Source organism: Pelecanus crispus, chromosome Z, assembly GCF_030463565.1.
Source record: "Pelecanus crispus isolate bPelCri1 chromosome Z, bPelCri1.pri, whole genome shotgun sequence".
NCBI lineage: Eukaryota > Metazoa > Chordata > Aves > Pelecaniformes > Pelecanidae > Pelecanus > Pelecanus crispus.
In genome coordinates, this window is record NC_134676.1 from 63,039,446 (window position 1) to 63,061,851 (window position 22,406).

Here is a 22,406-nt window from a genome sequence, read left to right on the forward strand (position 1 = left end):
CCCCCCAAAGCGCAAGCCCGGACCAGAGCCACGCTGAGCTTCTCCTCCCCTCTCCGCGCCGCGCCGCCCCGCCCCGCCCGCTCCCCGGGCCCGGCCCGCCGGAGCGACAGGGGGCGCCCTCGCCCGCCCTCCGCCGCCGGCCCAGACCCGCGTCCTCCCCCGCTGAACCCACCGCCCACCTCCCTCCGCCCCGCGCCGGGCAGGAGGAGGGATGCTATTGGCCCACCCGGCCGCCGGCCCCGCCTTCTTCCCGATCACGTGGCCTCGAGTTCGGCTTCAGCAGGGCGCGGCCTTCCGCTTCGCGGCCGGAAGTGGCGTTCGGGGCGGCTGGGTGCGGGCTCCGCTGCTGCCGCCGCCGGCCTCCGCGCGGCCCCGCCGCTCCCTCCTCCCTGCTCTCCCCCGCCCGCCCCCGCCATGCACCCGCGGCGCCCCGAGGGCTTCGACGGCCTGGGCTACCGCGGGGGCGGCCGGGAGGAGCCGGGCCCCGGCGCCAGGCCCTTCGGCAGCGCCTCGGAGCTGGGCCACTGGGTGACCAGCCCGCCCGACATCCCTGGCAGCCGCAACCTGCACTGGGGGGAGAAGACGCCGCCGTACGGGGCGGGGACCCCCCTGGGGGGCGCCGGCCTCAACGAGGAGCCCAACCTCGGGGCGGGCGGCCCCGGCGCCGGTAAGGGAGGGCCCGGCCCGGCGGGGCGGCCGGCTTCTCGCCGTTCCGCCTGTCCCTCGCTTATCTGCGGCCCCCGCCCTCCCCGGGCGGCATGGCGGCCGCCCGTTAGCGGGTGACCCGCCGAGGCGGGCAAGGGCGAGCAGGCGGTGGCCATGGGCTGTGCCGTGGCCTGGCCGCGCCCCTTCGAGCGCCGCCCGGGTGTGCTGGTGCTGACCTGCACCGCGCCGGGCCCGGAGACGCGTTGCAGCTGCGGGCTGGTGATGGTGAAGCACCAGGAAAAAGAAGTCCTTTAGAAGGGAGAGAGCCTGCTCGACCGCCAGTTGCACTCCAGCACCCGTTTCTCTGTGTAGCACCACGTAGTTACGCACAAATATGGTTGAGAGTGCCAGAACGCACCCTGCAGCTTCTGCTTAAGCAGCGTGTGGTCAGCTCCCCATTGCCCATGTAAACGATATCCTGCAGAAATACTCCGTCTTCTGTAAGGGCAGGAAGTACCTTTGGGTCTTACGGTGTATTTTGATAGTTTAGTCAGTGTTGCTGTTTAAGACTCTGTGTCTTCTGGCTGCTTTATTGTTATGTTGAAAAAGCGTGAGGAGGACAAAAGTACAAGGGCATGAGCTGCTGAAGTAGAACTCCCCTCCATGCATGATAGTAAAGGAACTGTGGAACTAGTAGAATGTGAGGGAGCAACTGCATTCAAGTCTTTTCCAGTAATTGTTGAGAAACTGACCAGAAACCCTCAGAATTACACAATAATTTTATGTCTTTGTGAAATTGAAGTGAATTAAGAGAAACTTGCTAAATCTAGGCTACTGAACATTGTCTCTTTTGATTAAAAGGATGTTCTGGAGCAGTTTACATACACTTGAGTATCAAAGTTTTATGAAAGACTAATTTATTTAAAATTGAATTGTATTAATGGGTGCGTCTTTTTTTTTTTTTTAACCTGTAGTGCAGTGGTTTTGTTCAGGTCTTAAGTGCAACCCTTAGCTGGACTTTGATCCATGAACATGATGCTTAAAGCACTACCTAAATACTCTTAGATACTTGGACTCTACTTTTTTTTTTGTCCTGTCTGCTCATGGAAGATATGTTGATTCTGCATTTTGGAGGACTGATAGGGAGTTGCTGTATCACAGAGTCCAGCTTCTGCAAGTGGAGAGAGTCTTATCATTCCTCTTAGGAGGGCTGCCATGTCTGTGTGGAGCTCCACTGAAGTTATTGGCATTATCCATGCGTACAGCCTGCTTGCACCCTGTAGACTGTACAGGGCCTGAACATTAATTTTCAGTTTCCTTTACAGTTCTGATACTTTTTTTTAAAATCTGTTCTGATAATTCCCAATGTGTAAATGTCTGTCTGGTAGCTGACAACACAGAACTGAACCCATTACTCTTGTTGCAATTTTAACAGTTCTCTAGTAACTAGATTTTTGCAAAGGAGGGGAGATGAACAACTGACTTCAAAATGCATGTAATGTTGATGTTTGTTATGTCATCAATGGCATTTTGTGTTACTTTTCCCAAGTTTCTCTTTTTACTGTTTTTGTTTTTAAAACTAATTTTACCTCGTATAGCTAAACTTATGTTTCAGAATTACTGTAAACTGTCATGCATGATAACTTTCTCAGTGGTTGGTTTGAGATTTTTTTTTTTTTAGATATTATAATAGTCTCTGTTTTACTGCTCACTTTGTCTCTTTTTTCTCCTATAGCTGCTTTAACACAAGAATAATTTTATTTATAGAAGTATGTACAAACTCAAATGCAGTCCAAAGCAAATATTCCTGGGGGAATAATTTTTTATACCCTCTCTTGCTGAGATGCTAGAAATGTTGTGGTTTAATGCTTGTAATTTTCTGAAACAAGTGCAGTATAAAATTAGTTTTTCAGATCATCTGCATGGCATTTTCTTCCACTTTGTGATTATCACTGCTGTATAATCTGTTTTCATTTTTTTCAGAACAGTTGAACAGATTTGCAGGCTTTGGTATTGGCCTTGCAAGGTAAGAGTTGTGTAATAATGTTCAGTGATAAAGAAGTAGTAAAGCTATAGTTGTCTTATCCCTATGTACACTTTTGTCTTATGTTTTTGTATGCCAGTGGCGTTATGCAGTTGAAATGCCTTTAGAAACCTACTACTGAAATCCATGTAGGTATCTGTTCTCTTTAACTGAAGTGTTTCTCAAAATTACTTAATCAGCAGTGAATGTAAGAAACAGTTTTTCATATGGTATGCCCAGGATATGTGTACCCTATCAAAGCAATCTGAAAATAATACCAGAAAACTGTTTTCACATTTGCCACTTCTATTAATATTTTTAGGTAATGCAAATGTTTCCTAAGAAGGTGGGAATGTCTTTGAGTATATTATCAAAGTACCCTGGAATAGTAATGTTGATCTAGCCAACTGGTCCAATAACCATTTTATTCTTTATTATGGTGACACTCATTATTGATAGTATTTTTGAGAAAGTGGTGGACTTTGACATGCTTAATAACGTTTTCAGAGCTTATATTGTCAAGTGTAAGGATCATAAGCTTAGGATTTTTTTGTAGGATGCCTGCTCAATCACAGTCACCTGATCAGGTTTTTCTTGGTCAGTGTACTGATGCAACTTGTGACAGGGTGGGAAGTGGATTTTTTTTGTCTTGAAAACGTTAAGACTAAAAAAAGTTTTACTCCTTGTTGACCTGAATGTGAGACTTCTCAGAGGAAAGTGCTTCTCCCTTCAGAACATGAGAGTACTCGTGTCACTTACCCAGTTAGACCAACATGGGAAGCTATGTCAGTGGGGGTTCTTATAGTGTACTTTCACTTAAAGAGGAGGACCTTTTACTTGACCACCAGCCTGTCCTGCTCCTTACCCCATTGTTAGCACCCTTGATGCTCATCAGAACATCTTTTAACCAGTTTGACTCGCCAAAACAGAAGACAACGTCAGTGGAAGAGCTGGATTATTTTTTGCTGTTTCAGTTAGGTTGATTTACCTGGGAGTTGACTAGCATGAAAACCAGCAGACACCAGCTAACTGGACCAGAGAGGGAAGGGATAAAGAAGAAGGACTAGGAATGACCATTTTTGGCAAGTAACGAGTTGCTTAAATTAGATAATCCTGTCTCATGAAACTGCCTGTCCCCTCTTGTGCCACTGCTTCCCTTGCAGTGGCTCAGCTTGGTCATTTAGACACCTTGATGAGCCTGTTCAGTTTGTTAAAATAGAGTTGATGGGGAAGAGGGGGAAGAACTAGCCCCACCAAATGCATAAAGAGTTTGATTTCTTTCCAGCCTTATCAAGCTCAATGAGCTTGGGAGAGTACCAGCAAAGGAGTGGAGCCATAGCGCAGGAACACGTTGATCTTCTTCAAGAGCAGAGAGATGTTTGTGTGCTCAGTTGTCCTTCTGAACCAGGTGCTTTGATTTAATCAAGCGTGACAAAGTTTTCCACATCCAGAGCACCATGGCCACTAGGACTAAAATGAGCATGTGGTTTTGGGAAAGAGAACTGATAAACATTGTAGCATTGCTGAGAGCAATTCTCTCTGTTTCTGCTTTTGCATTTGTACCAGATCACTTGTCACATACACATGGTTCAAGTCAGCAATCTTGTAGAAAACACACAAAAGATAAGGTTAGTTTTGTGAGGTTAGTTGAGTTGGGTACCAGGAGGGCTTAGTAATAGCAGCTAGAGTACGGGGAAAGTTTCACCTCTTTTGGTAGTAGTAAGCTACTAATTAGTAGCTAATAGTTATGAAACTGCAGGCTCAGTACTTTTCTGTGCCAATTAGTATTGTTTATCCAGAGTAAAACCCTCATAAGAGACCTACCCCAGATGATCCTGTAGGTTGGTGGTCAGAGCTGTTAGTTGGGATGCTTAGAGAAAGACTGGAGGTTTTGCTTTTCTAATCCATATCCCAGGTTTGAACCACTTACAGGTAAGTACTCTGCTCACTCAGGCACTTTTGAGATGAAATGGAAAGTTTCTCTGCGTGACTGTGACCAGGAACCCTACTTCAGAACTGAGAGAACCTTCCTATGAAGGTTTGATTGAAATACCATTTCTGGTGGCAAAGGGAGAGTTGGTTTGGAGCAGTAGCATTTTCTGATTAAAAAAATGTCAGCTGTTAGTACCAATCCTCTGACCCTGCTAAGGAGAGTCTTGAATAATAATGTGGTATGTGGAATTAACATAAGCTGGAAACTAATCCTTCCATAATTCTGGCTCTGGCCTGTTTTATTCCCCCATATTTTGTGGAGGGAAAGTTTTAAAAAATTTGGTATTTTGTTTTGCCTATAAAAATACGTATGTACTATATACCTATATTTGTGAGGTTTTGCATAGTGAAGGTATGTGTCAGGTTTTTTGATACTTGTTCCTTTGCAGTATTGGCAGGCTATCAGTTAGCCATCCAAAAGGCCTCATTAATTCACTAGATAATGTATAGGTTTTCCAAATACTGATCAAAAGTTGTTAGAGAAAAATAGCAAGCGTTTTCTAATAAATTTGCATGCTTCCCATGCTTTAAATACGCTTTTCTTTTAAAGCCTATTTACAGAAAATGTGTTGGCACATCCTTGCATTGTTCTACGCCGTCAGTGTCAGGTATGTCTTTTATATTACCTCTTCTAGTCGGAGCTCCTGTGTACTGTGATATTTCTGTGTTTTCATAGTCTGTAGAGTATAAGGAAGCTTTACAATTCTTAGGGAGACACTGCTACATTAAGATGTTTTTATTTGTAACATACATGTTTTCCATTCTGAAATTTAACTTATCTTGAACATTCTTACTCATTTTTGTTTGGGCAGTGGAAAATGCATTACAGCAAGTAAGTATTTCGGAGTCTGTGGAGCAACTTCCAGATCCCCATTTACAAGCAGGATGCTTTGTTTCCAATATTTTCTCGTGTATGCTTGCTTTATTGCTTACATTTTCAGCATACAAATACTTAAAAGTTCTGCCTAAATTTCAGGGAGAATTTATTCATATTTTGGTCACTTTAGCTGATCTTTACAGAGATAAAATCCTTATTTTGGAAGTGCTTTTTCCTTTAGAGTTGTAACATCTGCAAGTATGTTTATAAAACTGACATTATTTCTATTTTTAACAGGTTAACTATCATGCTCGGAATTATCATCTCACTCCCTTTACTATTGTCAATATCATGTACAGCATCAATAAGACACAGGTCAGTATTTGGTGTCAGGCCGTATCTGAGCAGTGAAGGTTACTATAGCACATATGTACATTGACATCTGTCACTATGTAACTGATTGTTAAAAACATGGCCATTGTAAGGGTCTGTTGTTTTCATGGATGCAGAAATGTTTCATGGTAATTTTTTTTTAAGTAGTGTAGTATTTAGTGGGGAAGATTTGCAGCTGTTAGAAAACAAAAGGTCTCTGAAACTAATTTTTTCATTAGGATTCTAAAAAACTATCTTTCTGTGGATAAAGAGATTATCCAAATGACTACTTCCAAAGATAGGATTGCGTGAATTTCCAATTCTGCATGGGAATGGCAATCTTGAAACTCAGATCAGAAAACAGTAAGAAAAGACTCTGTGGATTTCTTATGGATGTGCTTTAACATCTCGAGCTCATTGTGTCCATAGAAAATGGTGTTAAGTTTATAATACAGAGTATTAACAGTAAGAGATTTGCCTCTAAAATTGTTGACAACTATTTGAAATTATTGAAGAACAAAAGCTTCTTCAGAGTTGAAAAGTTAGTTGTCCCCTGAATTCAGTGATAGTGAAGTTTAACGGTAGAATTGTAGCCCTGTGTGGTCTGAATTTGCTGAAATATCATAAAAATTAGTAAGATAGAAAGATTTTTGAGTTTTATGTTGCATGAATCAAAATACATTGCATATTTCAAAACACAGGGTCCAAGAGCTCTCTGGAAAGGAATGGGCAGCACTTTCATTGTTCAGGGCATAACCCTGGGAACAGAAGGCATCATCAGTGAATTTACGCCATTGCCGAGGTATTGCATGGGGTTTTTACTGCTTCTAACAAATTGTTCATCAGTTGTTGACTTACATTCAAATTGTTAGAAATGTAAGGCTGTTTGAAAAATTTTACTTTATTAGAACAGTCAGACATTGAATAGGTGTTTTCAGCACAGTGTGGTTGTCTTGGCAAAGACAACCTTGTAATTAATAAATAGTGAGAGACTCTTTCCAGGAGCTTTGTATGTTTGGTGTGTCTGCCTACTGGTCTGAGTACAGCAATAATGTAGCAAATCAGTCTTCAGTTTATTCCCACTGTAATAAAAATTCATAAGTTTCTTTTTGTATTTTGGTTTGTATTGTGTAGTGCTAGCAAATACCATGTCTAAAGTAAAAAGTCCTAGTTTCATTAATCTAAATACAGAAAATTTACATGGCTGCTGAGCCAGCATTGACATCTTGCTGAACTTTTTCACTGTCGTTGGTAGATGAGAGGACAGAACGGCCTGCATTAATGAATGAGAAGACATGATAAATAAGAGTCTATATGGCTGTCAGCTTTGTCTTCTGTCCTCTTTTACCAACAACTACATGTACATTGTTCAGTATTTTCATAATAAAGAGGTTACAACTAAAAATGTGTGACTTTAATGAGATATTGACTCTATTCAGTATCACTGTGTCCATCTTCAGCTGTAGTAGTTTAGTAATAATTTTTTATTTTGATTTGTGACTCTGCCTACTTTTTATGCTGAAGTATAACTCCAGGATTATGGTAAAACATTGTGATGTCTTTCTGCTTTGAGATACAAGCCTGATAAAGAATTGTCAGAAGACTTTTTATCAATGTTTTGTTTTATAATGGTCCAGAGCTAACAGTAAGGGCTGACAACTGTAATAATATATATTGTCAGTTTTGTTACAGATATTTTAAGAGTAAGCAGGTTGTGTGAGAGAGTTTATTATATAAAATAACTAAAAGTTTTCGTGAAATGAGACTGTCAGGTAATCAAAAGTTAGGAAAAGATACTTAACAGTTGCAGAGCACACACTGAAACCATTAAAATGATAAAGACCTGTCTTGGAAAATATATTAGGGAGGCAGGCAAGTAGCTGGGTTTAAGGCTGGTTAAGTTTGAATGGACCAGTGGGCTTGAGAATCATGTTAGCTTTCAGAACAGAAAAGTGTCTGTTTTTAATGTGTGGACAGAGACCAGGTACTTAGGGGGCATGGAGACTGACCTGGTTTTAAAGATAAGAAATGTAGGCAGGCTGATGCATGCATGCATACTAATAAAAGTTAAGTCTTTGCAGGTTCTGGCATTCATCAAAAGCATTAGGAAAAGCATTTCATACTTAAATTGTGTGGAGTGTGTATTTAAGCTTTTTGGTCAGCTCTGTTTCATAACTGAAATTCCCAGGCATACACTTTCCTCTGAGTGTGAGTTGTTCTGGTTTTTAAATACTGCTGTAGGGGATGCTTAAGTTCATGAGAGATGATGTAGTGTTCATATTTTCATAGTTCTCATTTCTGTCCAGTGTAAGCAAGGATCATCTTGTGGGCCAGTTGTTCAGTAGTTTGAAAAGTAAGCTGGTGCTGCTGCCAAAAGAAGGAATCTTTTCTGCTAGTACCATCTCATTCCTTCCACAGTGCTGCCCCTACCTTTGTGCCAGCACAGTATGTGAACAGTCACAAAATGAACTGGACTGGGGAAGTGATCTGGCTAAAATGGTTGTCTTGTATGTGCACCACCCCATGCAGTTTTCTACTGGATGCTCTCCCTTCCTTTTTAATGGTAGCATGCATGTTTGGGCTGTCACAGGGAAGTGAAGGTTATTGCTTATAGCAGCAGTGCCAGCAAATTGGATTTAAAAGGTTATTTCACTACATTATCAAACTCCAAAGGACACAAGGAAGTGAGATATCAATTCCAGTTCTATATCATAATACCATAAAAGAATCCCCCTGTTTTAGGAGAGGGGCCCAGAAATGGGTGTTAACACTTTTGTGGCAAATTGAATGTGGTTCTGTACTAGGCAAACTCGTTCCATAATTGTTCTTCCACTGCAGGAATAGTTATACCCACTGCAGGAATAGTTATACCTAGTGGATTGGCAGGTTAGGCTTTCAAACATTAGTTTGGCTGGTGTCATTTTCCACATCTTTTAAGTATTATGTATGGCTCAGTGGATATGATCCAAGTGTCCAAAATACATAATGGTAAATGATCTTCCCCTTCCTCTTTAGTGACTGACCTAGGTATTTAGGAAAGTGATAGTTACTAGTAACACACAATTCTTCAGAAAGAGTAAAGAGTTTCCTTTCTCAGATTAAAGTTGTTGTAACTACAGGCAGTGGGTGAGTGTGATTCCTGGACAAGAATTGGAAGATTAACATTTTATAGCTTGTTATTAAAAATGCAGTCTTGTGTGCCCAACATTTCAGACAAATACCTTTACCTCATAGCTAGAGTATTTACCAAATGTATGGTAAATACATTTAGTATTTGGATGTTATCCTGAGCTAGGTGGGATTACATTTTCTGTCAAGTGGAGTGTAGTTAGTTTACTGTTCATATTTTGAAGTATGTAACTAGAAAATACTACTTGAAGGGGATTTTTTTAAAGTCACCTTTGTGTTAAACACATGGGTTTTCTTTTGTTTTACCAGAATATGCTAAAGACTGGTCATAAGCCAAAAGACTTGAGTTAAGTCTGTACAGAATTACTGTGCAGCTTCTAGTCTGAGGTATTGTACTTGAGTAGGTCTTGTCTAACTGTGGCAGAATGTGACTTAGGTTTTCAGGAGAGAAACAACAGCTGGGTAAACATAACCTCAAAGAACAGAAAAAGCATGACCAAACCAAAGCATAATAAAAAAAGTATGTTGATAAAGGAAACTATTGAGCTTTTAAAATGATCCAGTATTCCCTGAAAACGGCTTTAAGAGTTAGTACATAAGGGTGCAAAATAAATGCAAAACATCAAAGCCCTTAGCTGTGAGAGCTGCAGACACTTTATTCATAATTGAAAGCTTTTTTGGTAGAATATCTAACAGGCTGGAATAACTTCTAAAAGTTTATTAAATTAGATTTATTAAATGTGTAGCTGATGTCTTTCCACTATGGGCAATCCTGCAATGTAAACCAATAGTAGAACACCAATATGAAAACCGGATGTTGACACCCATGGAAGAAATGCTTGAGAATAAGGTGTTCTTATCCATATTAAGGTAAATACTTTCTTTTTAGGGAGCTTTCACATAAATGGAACCTCAAGCAAATAGGTGGACACCTTCTACTCAAAGGGTAAGTATAGCATGTGTTGTTACCTTATGTCTTATTGTCTAAACATTAATAAAAACTACTACATGTACATTAGTTTAATCTGCAGTTATGGTTACTTGACAGGGTGCTAATAGTAATTTTAATTTTTTTTTAACAATCTTGATTGCATACACCACTTCCACAGATTATTTTCTCTTATTAGGTCCCTGTGTCTCTATGGAACCTGACTCATTTAAAAGATTAGATTCTTTTAGTAATTAAATTATGATATCTGAGAGACCTGAATCAGTCTGGTCACATGGAAATAGAATTTAACATAACTTCAGACTGAAGTTTATCTCAACTTGTGGATGTGCTTTTTAATAATTGAGTTATGGTTTGTTAATTTTCTCTCAGGTATGACTTGGTAGATAACTTTATCAACTTTCAGGTGTACATTTGGCTAAAATTATATGATTGTCATGACCTTAATTCTGATTTTGTTAATTTCTACAGCTTAACACATGTGATAGCAATGCCTTTTTATTCTGCAAGCCTGATTGAAACTGTACAGGTAACTTACATATATTTACAACATTTAAAAAGATACTTTTCTTCTCTTCATAGATTAGATTGTGTGGAGAAGTGAGTCTTTGGCTTTGGATTCAGGTTTATGTTGCAGTAGTTGCATTTGTTTTGCTTGAGGCTCTATGACTTGTTAACTGAGATAGAAAGTATTTACTATGATGGGTATATTAGTTGTACTATCTTAAGTCTAAATCTAGAATTAAAAACATTTAATATAGATAGTTGGAATATTAAAAATGTTTAATATAGATAGTTGGACTATATTGTCTGTGAAATAAGGACAGGTTATATCTATATGTTCTAGCGGATAAACCATAAAGAAGTTTTTCTCATGTAAAGGTTTTAAAATGCTTGCTAGGCAAGTTGTTGCAGTGATCCCTTCCCCTATAACAACTATAAGGCTTTTCCAGTAATTCAGCTTCGTTTTGCTAAAATACTGAACTCTATTATTTCAGGACTGCTTTCATTCAGTCAGCTTTTTGCTTTTAAATTTTCATCTAGTTCTTCCTTGGCCATGAAAATAAAATATCTGGACCTGTCACTTAGGATACAGCTGTCGTGGTTTAGCCCCAGCCAGCAACTAAGCACCATGCAGCCGCTCGCTCACTCCACCTACCCCGATGGGATGGGGGAGAGAATCGGAGGAGTAAGAGTGAGAAACACTCCTGGGTTGAGATAAGAACAGTTTAATAATTGAAATAAAATAAAGTAAAATAATAATAATAACAATATAATAATAATAGTAATAATAATATACAAAGCAAGTGATGCACAGTGCAATTGCTCACCACGCGCTGACCGATACCCAGACAGTTCCCGAGCAGCGATTGCTGCTCCCTGGCCAACCCCCACCAGTTTCTATACTGAGCATGATGTCATATGGTATGGAATAGCCCTTTGGTCAGTTTGGATCAGCTATTCTGGCTGTGCCCCCTCCCAGTTTCTTGTGTACCTGGCAGAGCATGGGAAGCTGAAAAGTCCTTGACTAGCATAAGCAGTACTTAGCAACAACTAAAAACATCAGTGTGTTATCAACATTATTCTCATCCTAAATCCAAAGCACAGCACTATGCCAGCTACTAGGAAGAAAATTAACTCTATCCCAGCCAAAGCCAGGACAACAGCTTAACTTGTTCTATAATTGTGCAGAGTAACCCATAGCACTGTATTGCAGATTGTCTTTCAGTGAATTTTTGCATCTCCTTCTGAAGAAGGAGACAGGGTTTAGCTATGCAGAAGTGATCCAGGCTAATTCTTCCAGCTATCTCTATATAATGACTTGCTTTTAATTAACATGATAATGTCTTTGTGCAGCTAATAGAACTCTTACTGTAAAGTGAGCTCTCAGGAGGGTGGTGCAGGATAGTCACTGTCATGTCATTCAGTCATCAAAATAATTTTCATTCATAGCATAGACAAGTTTTAAGTACTGTCAAGACTGATTTAGATCCAGCTATTTAAACCTACAGTCCAACTGCTGGTGTATGTCTGCAAAATAGTGCTTTTTATGTGGAGAAGAAGCAAACAAGGCTGACTTACACAGTTTCTTAGTTTCAGCATGTACTTCAGAGGCAGGTACTCTTAAGGGTCAGGATTCTGCTCTGTGCAGAGGATCCAAACTTAAAAGGAGCCAGAAGGTACTAGGAAGGCTATTCTGTCTGAACTGGCCACATTATGGACTAACAGGACAGGTGAGATTAAATGTCTGTGCATGGGGGGGCTGCAGATAGACTCCCAGCAACGAACTTGGATTCTCTAAAGTTACTCTGTATTTCAGAAACCCTATTCCTCCCTCCTGTTGAATTGTTTTGAGAATAATGTTCCATAAATCCAGCCTGAGTGGATCTCTGAGTTTGTGGAAGCCTTGGGAAGAATTAATTGCTTTCATACTGGGAAGCTAACTTAGGAGAGACTACTTTATGTCCTGGGGAACGGCCTTACCCTGAGCATGCTGTAATCCTGGAACTAGAAACAGTGGCAGAACACTGTTCATGTTTCTTGAGTTCATAGCAGGCCACAGAATGGAATTTTTTTTATTCAGGTATCTTACTGCTTGTATTTTTTCTGGAAGAATGTTGACTGTGTTGTTGGACATGGAAACATATTTACCAATAAATGATAAAAGATAACATGATTTAGAGCCTGTCTTCTGTTTGCAAAATAAGTAATAAAGTTTCTTTGCTAGAAAGCAGCTTAATAGGCAAACAATCAAAAAGCCACAACAGCGTCTCCCCCAGCCTCTTAGACAGGTGATCATCTCTGTAAAGCATTGCTTATGAAAATAATTCCACTGATACCGGAGGGTTTTAGGCTTTTAGTAGGTTCAGCTGCATGCAAGTACTTTACTGAGTAGGTGTGTATATGCTGTATGAAACATATTCTTCAGTTACTGGAAACATCATCATGAGCTTTCTTATTAGAAACACAACAGAGGTAATGATAGCATTTGTGAAGATTTTATTTATGCTGTATTAATCAGTGCAGGGAGGCAATTTGGCTTGCCAGGTTTACATCATATTCCCTTGCTGCAAGAGGGCAATGACCAATAACAAACTACGAAAGTTAAAGATTGTGGGATTTGTTATTAACAGTTTTATATTAACATTGATTGTCTTAATTCTGATAAAACATACTGTTCAACGGTATTAGTCTAACACAGTTCTCCAAGCAAATATATATCATCAAAATAACTGTAAATGGTAGAAGTTTGTAGCTGTCACATTACTGGTTTTGTCTTTAACATTTCAAACCACATGGTGGCGCGTTTGACAAAAGCAAGCACAGTTTTGAAGCGCAGTAACTATAATGATATGGGGGAGAAGAGGATTCAGTAGAGGTTATGATGCTTAACTTGTACTTAAAGTCTGGAATAACGTTACATTCTCAAGTATGTGAACTAATTTCTCTTCTACACAGACTAACCGTGAAGGCTTTGCAGGCTATTAGTCCTTCCCCAGAGTACTGAGGAATGTTCTGGTAGTTTATCCTGGCACGAAGTCAGGACACAGCCGGCATGGACTCAGAGACTTGGGCATTGAGGAGAACTCCCAAATCCTGAATTTTGGATGTAACAGAGATGATAAAACACTGAGTCTGTATAAGTGTTAGAAGGGGAAACAATGTCTTTAGCCTCATCCTGCAGTCATAGGCGGAGTATAACGGAGTAAATAATTACTAAGTGAATTATTTATTTTCACTACATGAATAAAATAATTACCTCTCTTCTAAGAGGCAGCATGGGTAAAGAGTGCTATTTTAGATGCAAATGATGGAATGGAAACGTTCAGAGCTGAACCTATTAAATTCAAATTGAAAATGATCTTTCGACTCAGCTTCAGTTATGGAAGTCTTTATTATGCACATTCAAGTTCAAAGGCTAGACTTATAGTCGTTAAAGAAAAGGACTTTTAAATTAGATAAGTACTTCGTGGCATTTTGCTCCGGAAGTAGGCATTTGCAGTGCATGACTGTTTTGCAGACTAATACTTTCAGCCGTAGGCTGAAAGTTGAATTTCTTTGACAGTAACACAAACAACTGGAATGTATGTTAAATAAAGACTCTCTAAGATGGGCTCATTTTTTAAAAGAAAGTTAACTTTAATGCTATCAAGAGTGTTACAGCAAAGAATTTGTATCAGTATAGCTGTGTAGATACAATAGCACGCAAATGTTAACTCTCTTACAAAGTTCAGCAGTGATAAAGTGTGAAAGTGGATGTCAGCATGGTTATGAAATGGGCAGCACAAGTTGTAACTATTCCTTTGTGCTTGTAGAGCGAAATAATTCGAGATAATCCTGGTATCCTGGACTGTGTGAAAGAAGGAATCGGCAGAGTTGTCGGCATGGGAGTACCTCATAGCAAGCGTCTCCTTCCTCTGATGGTCTTGACTTTTCCAACTGCGCTACATGGAGTTCTTCACTATGTCATCAGTTCCATCATCCAGAAGCTTGTTTTGTTTGTTCTGAAAAGGGATAATTCGCACAACCTTCCAACTGAGAGCTCCACTTCTGTGCAGAGCATGCTGGATGCGTATTTTCCAGAACTTATTGCTAGCTTTGCTGCTAGCCTTTGTGCTGATGTCATGCTTTACCCACTGGAGACAGTTTTACACCGCCTTCATATTCAAGGGACACGCACAATAATTGACAATACAGACCTTGGCTATGAAGTGCTTCCAATCAATACTCAATATGAGGGTATGAGAGACTGCATAAATACTATAAAACGGGAAGAAGGAATGCTAGGTTTTTATAAAGGATTTGGAGCTGTTATAGTACAGTATACCTTGCATGTGGCAGTTTTACAGCTTACCAAAATTATTTACTCAACACTGCTTCAGAATGTTTCTTAATCTGTGTGGATTTAGCACAGTGGACATGATTGACTTTACTAACCTAATTATTGTTTAAAAATGACTTAGAAAATGAAGTTTGAAGAACCCACTCTGTGGATTCTCCTTACACTGTAAAAGAACTTGTTTTAAAAATGGGGATATAGCTTCCTAAGTGTAATTAAAAAAGTACTGTTTAAACTTATAGACACAAATTGAATATATAATGTACAGTCATACAGAAGGGAATTGGATTTCAGACGTGGTTGGGGTGAGGATTTACCTTTCCTCTTACTAGTTAACTAACTTAAGGAATGGATATGAATTCTTAATATCTGCTTTATAAACATCACATCTGATATTTAATTTGGACTGCTAGCCAGTTCAAAGGAATTTATTTTCATAGGTTGTAAGAACTTGCAAGTGGGAGACTGAAGAGTTTACTGGTCTTTTAAAAATGTTTTCAACTTCACTGTTAATGGAGCTGTGAGCAAAATAGAAACTGTAAAAGTAACTTAAGTAGACATAAGTGTCATAATTTACAGGTACATAGAAGACTTCTTACTTTGCAGTGTGGCAGAAGACAACAAAGAGGAATCTTTTGCTTTGTACAAAGTAACAAAAACTTGGGTTTGGGCAAAGTTGCACAGAATGCAGATTTGGCTGTCTTGCAGTTTGTTTGCAAGGCTGACAGTAACTAAAGTGTGTGAATAAAGCAAATTAGAAACTGATGTGTGCATGTGTAAGTGCCATTTTCAGTCGACTTTCCACTCAACGTCAAGGTTTAGTTTTACTCTGCTACTTCATATAAGTAGAATAATCTTACAAACGTACGTAGTCTCAGTGTTCAAAGTGTATAGAAAGTGTAAAAAATTAATTGGCTATTTCTAGAGTTACTTTTTTGTTAGATGAGAGAGGTATGTACACAATTACCTACTTACTATTTAGCACTGATGTTCTTCATTTAAAGTCTCTGCTGGATTAGATATTTTGTGGAGCAGAATTAAATCTGTTTATGTGCAAGCAAACTACTGAAATGTACTGTTTTTACCCTCTTCCCCTAGTAAATCAAGACTTTCAGTCTGAAAATGAGTTCTGATCATTCTAAGTAACTTAAGTCCTTCTCGGTTTCATCAGTAAATATCATGAAAGTTGAGGGGGAATGATTTTTAGCAAATAAAACAAGCATGTGGAGAGTTGCTTTTAAATTATATGAGAGGCTGCTGCCTTTTTCACACTTTCATGTGGCAAGTCTATCTTTGTGAATACTGTAAATTGATGTGCATTTTAATCATTAGGCATTGTGAGTAGTTATCACTTACGGAAAGTAGTCATGGAAAAATAATGAAAGGTGTTGCTGTTCGTAAGTTCTGACTTTAAATCATTTGCAGGTCTACTTTGCTGTTATTAGTCTAACTTTCATGTATTTTTAAATGTGTAAGTGTTGGAAAGTATAGTGAATTTGGGAACTGGTTTTATTTTGAAATACTGTTAATTGCAAATTTAGTGTATAGAATGGAAGCAATGAAATAAAATGAGAATTCACTGTAAAGATTTTGAAGTAATTCACTGAAGAGGCATGTAAAAGAATCCAAATTTGTGTGTTATATTTTACTGTATAGACTTTAGAGTGGCTTTTTCAAGTTTCTCAACTTTCCTAAGTGGAAGAACATGTTGAATTAAACTATGTGCAAGAAGTTGGGTAAAATGTTCAATTCCTCGCTTATATTTTTAAAGTTTCCATGAGTATGAAGTGAGCCATATCAGAGAATAATCCAGACTGGAAAGGATCTCAACAGGTTGTGTAGTTCAAATTTCTGCTCTAACCAAGGACAGCATTGACTTCAGACCAGATTGTGCAGATCCTTGTCCAGTCAAGCCTTTAATTCCAACTTTTAATACATAAAACCGGCCTTTTCAAAGGTGCCAAATTCAACTGAAGCCAACTATTCTGTCACAGTTGCCTTGAAACAGTAACTAAGTGCGTGCTAGAGACCAACACTTGCAGTTGTATCAGTGAAATTGGGCAATAATGTTTTTCTAGGAATAAAATTTTCGGGAAGGCATTTTGTGATACAAAATGGAGGACGTGTCTTTATATATTCTGCAAGAGGGAAGATAGTGAGTTCTCAGAACAACACTAGGTGTTGTGCTAGAATATTAACTTGTGTCAAACACTCTTTCTGTTGTTGCTGAGACTTTTAGAGTTCTAGTCCATGCCAGTCTCAGATTTGTGACTTTAAGCAGGGTGAGAAAGAATGCTGTCAACTTACAGCAACTGTTCTGCGGTGGAAAAGCCATTTGCTTTGGGCTATTCTTTTTTGGTCCTGTTCCCATCAGTTAGAATGAACATGTTTTGATTCTTCATGTATACTTGCTTTACCTTCCAAAAGAAGTAATACTCAGCTTTGTTCAGAGTTGCTATTTTTGCCCATGCAAAAATGTAAATGAACGTGGGTTCAAAAAAAAATTTTTTTTTAACCTTTTTAATCATAAGTGTACTGTTAATGTATTTCTGGTTTTCATTTGGATCGTAAATCTAGGTACTCAATTTTTAGGTCAAATGAGTGATCAATAGGTGGCTTTAGCAGGATGTATCACTGAAAACTACAAAATACTGAATTGCTGTAGAAAGTTTTTAATTTTCTGGAATATGAAAAATTCTTATGCACTCTATTCTTCCTGATACAAATTTAATTACTTTTTTGTACATTGTTTTTCTGACTTTTTTTTTTTATTTTTAAAGAAGAGAGCCGATTTCAAGAAGATAAATGTTACTGAAGAACAACAGACTCACTGCAATGTTCCCACCCAGTGAAGAATTACTTGGCTTCTTACCCATGCCTCTTAAAAGGCAAGCCTTGATGTGCAGTAACTGACAATAGACCAGGCAGGAAACTTTGAGATATGAGGCCTGCTGGAAACCATTGCAATTACCTGCCTGTCTTGTTTCACAGACTGCCTCACAGCTCAGACTAGACTTTTGGTTGTGTTAGAGCTTTTAGATCTAGTGTTGGTGTGAGCACTGCATTCTGCAGCAAGGATTCCAGCTATGTTCATTCCTTTTAGCAGATATACTTTGGGGCACACACGAGTTGACCTAGCTCTGGCTCCCGTCTGTAATCCTTGAGATGGGCAGGGTGTTTTACAGATTCATGTAGAAATTGTAAGACTTGTTATCAAATTACATGCTTTTCATAGCTCTTCTGCATTTAGCAGCAAGTTCAAAGCAGGTATGTAAGCTAATATCCTTCTTGCTGCTTGTTCCACCTGAGATGGTCATTCAGCTGGATACACGCCTTCAGCTACAAACAATCCATGTGCATGATGTAAATGAAGCCTGTCTTTGCATTTATGTAGAAGTTCTTGTGCTTTAAGATTTTTGTTGGTATAATTCAGGGCAAGCAGTGGTCACTTTCAAACTTTTTACCCTTTCAATGGTATCCAGGGAGAAGAGGTCACACACTATATTTTTTGACTAAATGATTGTTGCTAAGTGATCTGAGAGCAGCATATAATGAGCATTCCCTCACCTGTATGGGAAGAGAGGTTGTAGCAAAATGTGAATAAATGATTTGTCTAGGTTTGTTTGAGAAAGTGTAATACATATACTCAGCAGGGGCCGAAGGTAAGATCTTTATATAATCAAGAACTGGTGGCATGTGTGTTTTAAAAGCAAATCTGATTTTAAGGAGTTAGATAACACTATTTTCAGGGTTGGTTTGGGTTTTTTTTTTTTTTTTTTTGAAGGAATAAAAATAATTTGCTCTTCACCTTCAGCACTCCAGCCTTCCCACAGACAGTTTGGCAAATAGACAACAAAATTTGAGGGTGGGAAAGAAGCCATATTGAAAATGGGATATAGAAATTGCCCAAAAATGCAGATAAATGTTGACAATTAATGTTCTCAATTGCAACAGATTAATAAAATAAAGTAGAAATGTCCAAATGTTAGTATTTTTGGAGGGCTTCATTTGGAAGTCTATTTCTGTCTCTATCTTTCAAAAGGTGTTTTTAAAGATAAGTTAAAATCACAAAATGTTTTAAGCCCAACATACCCTTTTTTCCCCTGATACTTGGAAACTAACTCAGTTAAAAAGTCAGTTTTCTTTCAGCTTTTTCTATAGAGGGGAAAAAAAAAAAGTCATCTACATCTTCCCTTCAAATCAAGCCACCCTTTCAATGGATGTAAACCCCATCATACAGTTATATTTTATTATTATTGTTCAAACTGCTTATGAGTTGGCTGCAGTATACACTGTGTCAGCTTGATCTGGGTGAGATATCATATCACTTTTGTCAAAGTGTAGGGACAGAATGTTACTTGTGCCCACCAAAGTAATAAAATCAGAAGGGTTAGTTTAGCTGTTAGCTGAAATTCTGCCTTGCTCTTATTTCACAGCCTTAAGTTTGGCACTAAAGCAAGTCCAGAACATAAGGACGTACTGGACAGGACTTGACTCTGTTCTGCATAGGCCGTTCATGTCTTTGCCCAGACTGACTTTCTAGAGGCAACCAGCTTATAAATTGGCATTCCTGATTTTCGGTTTTAGGGTACCTCCAGAAAAGCAAAGCAGTAGATTTTACTACAACAGTGAGTGTAACTCACGGAAATTTTTGATCCTTGAAATGGAATCCTGAATTTCTGCACCTAGTATTTTAGCCTTCAAGCACATTGTGTGGGAAGAAGCACCAATGTGCGCAGTTGCCTTGATTCCCAACTCCTAGCTGGTATCAGCTCTATTCAGTACCATTCAAAATGGGTGTGATGCCTTTGATGTCCATACAGGCCACTGATGTGTTTTATGGTCTCTACAAGTATGGGTATCAGTCTAAACCTGTTGAAAACTACAAGCACAGGCAGGATTTTCAGAGGCTCTTACCCATGGCCTACCTTTATGTATGCAAATGAGGCAGAAGAAAAAAACGAACGAAGGCAATGGGAGAGAGAATTCTTGAAACTAGGTACGTGCTTACCAATGTGAGCATCTTGACAAGGAGGTACATGTCACTTTAACAGCTATTTGAGCACAGTGGAGGGAAGGAGACAATTTCTCACATAGCTACATGTGTTTCAGGAGCTTAAAAATGCCTAGTGTTTTCTTTCAAGGGGAGGTTTTATTTTTTTCTTTCTATTACAACCAAAAAATAAAATGGGAAAAAGGCTGCTGTGATGCAGGTAACTGTTGTGTAACCATTCTGACATGCTTTCAAATGTACTAAATTACATTGTTTGCCTGATTAAAAAGCAGCTACTCATCACCTTTATAAAGCCTGCTTTTACCAAGAAAATGAATGTGTCATGTCCTCTTTGGCCACTTAAATTAACTGATTTGCCAACATAATGCATCCTGTAGAAATTCACTTGTGTGTTTTTCCCTCTAACACTTTTGTGTCTGATAAGTGCTCTCTAATAATGGAGTTTCCTGAATGTAATGCCCTTCAGTCTTCATAAATAGACTGCTGTTGAAAACTTGTTCCATTTACTCTATAAAAAGGAAAATAATCATGTATTTAAATACAGTTTCAAGATTTTTCTCAATGGAAGTGCTAAACAGGCATTTTAGGTCACAAAAGAAACAGTGCTGACATGTAACAAGTTAAAAATTATTGAACTTCTAAAACAATCTGTGTGAGCTTGTTCTACTAATAAATACAGTATTAGGAACACCTCACAGAATGCAATATAAAAAGTTGGAATCATACTTAGGAGTTAACTGGGGAGCTCTGTAACTGCCACTGCTTGAGAAACTAATGCTTCTGCTTCCACAGTAGGACAGTGGTAAGCATTGCAGTCCTCGTACCTGGAGGCAAAAGGGAATACAAGGCATGAAAGTTATGCTCTGACACATGCCTTCCTCTGTCTTCTCTGTAGCTGCAAGTTTTCAGTCATGTATGAAGTTTTTCCGCCCCCCTCTATCAAATAAAATGTCAATAGCTATTTCTCAAATCTTCAAACTGTGCACATTGTGCAGAGAGTTATCAGGTCAGGATTATTCTACGTTTAATAATTGTCAGGAGAATGACGTTGGAGGTGTGGGGGCAATTTCCTGATAATGTTGCAGACCTGTGTGATGTGGAGGATGAGGTGGGATGAGCTAACACTACTCTTCCAGTGAGGCAGAACTACCAAAGGAATGAGAATATACCTTTTCTAAAATTTGTACAAACCCTATGTTTTCTCCTGTCGTGGTATAGCCCCAGTCGGCAACCAAGCACCACACGGCCACTAGCTCACCCTTCGCCCCAGCGGTGGGATGGGGGAGAGAATCACAAGAGCAAAAGTAAGAAAACTCATGGGTTGAGATAAGAACAGTTTAATAATTGAAATAAAATAAAATTAAATAATAAGAAGAATAAGAAGAATAAATTGCAATGAAAAAGAAAATAACAAGAGAGAGAGAAACAAAACCCAGGAAAAAAACAAGTGAAGCAACCACTCACCACCTGCCAACCAATGCCCAGCCAGTCCCCAAGCAGCTATCACTCCCCGCTGGCCAACTCCCCACAGTTTATTCACCATGATGTCATATGACATGGAATACCCCTTTGGCCAACTATCTTGGCTGTGCCCCCTCCCAGCTTCTTGTGCACCTGGTCTGCCAGGTGCAGGGGAAGCTGAAATGTCCTTGACTAGTGTAAGCACTGCTTAGTAACAACTGAAACATCAGTGTGTTATCAACATTATTCTCACACTAAGTCCAAAACACAGCACTATGCCAGCTACTAGGAAGAAAATTAACTCTATCCCAGCCAAAACGAGGACATCTCCCTTGTCCTTCCTGCACACTCTCTGTAGCCAGGTGTTTTGGGCCTGTGTTCTCTATATGGCATAGATGCAGTCATTAGTCATGTGATACCTGTTCTTTTCCACAGAGGTCACCTTTGTTTCCTTTCTTCATGGAAGTGTACAGGATGGTTTGGTATGGGGCTTGTGTGTACCATGGCTTGGTGCAGTGTTTTGTCGACAGCTTGAATTTTTAGGGAAAAAATTGAAGCTTAAATTTTGATCCTTATATTTAAGATCCCAGTAAAATATCTGTATAGTAAGCCTCAGATTTATTGAACTGTTCCTGACTTCAAGTCTTTCTTCTTTTAGAGACAGTATTTTCTACTTGACAGGAGACACTTTCCACAAAGTAGAGTTTCTCCTCTTTTTTCTAGGGTTCCTTTTTTATGTGCTGCCTGGCTTTATACAGCATTTCTGTGCTTCTTTATGTAATAGCTTGTCAACCCTCTCATGAGCTGTTCCACCTTCCTCTCGGTCTTTTCTTTCTCCTTAGTTTTTATATCTGCCTTTTCTATCTTTGTCCTTTATGTCTTTCCAGTGAAATCCCCAGCCCCTGTTATCTTCTCTTCTGTGTTTCCTTAGCTGAAGGTCACTCTGGGTATTCAGCACTGTGCATAATGCTGCCCATTGCATGCTATAGAGTACTTGCCAAAATTTGTCACCAGAAGAGACAAATTGAACTTTACACTGAGATTGTGATTTATACCCTGCATTGGTGAATTCACAGGGTGATGAATCTTCCCTTAGCGCTTCAGATGCTGAAGCAAAAGAACTGCTCATTAGGAAGGGAATTAGCATTCCAAGAACTGGTGTAT

General features: G+C 39.2%; 1 protein-coding gene across 3 annotated transcripts; it reads left to right on the plus strand.

Moving 5' to 3' along the window:
* Positions 1–414: 414 nt before the first annotated feature.
* On the plus strand, positions 415–17,315 carry SLC25A46 (solute carrier family 25 member 46). 3 transcript variants are annotated; one of them, XM_075726050.1, is made up of 8 exons: positions 415–667; positions 2,629–2,671; positions 5,211–5,268; positions 5,775–5,852; positions 6,551–6,651; positions 9,868–9,924; positions 10,399–10,456; positions 14,244–17,315. In XM_075726050.1, the coding sequence occupies exons 1-8, from the start codon at positions 415–417 to the stop codon at positions 14,820–14,822; spliced, it is 1,227 nt and encodes a 408-aa protein (XP_075582165.1). In that variant the 3' UTR covers positions 14,823–17,315. The 3 variants fall into 3 exon arrangements, with proteins under 3 accessions (XP_075582165.1, XP_075582166.1, XP_075582167.1); XM_075726051.1 differs by having other exon boundaries at positions 415–661; XM_075726052.1 differs by having other exon boundaries at positions 415–655.
* Positions 17,316–22,406: the final 5,091 nt, after the last annotated feature.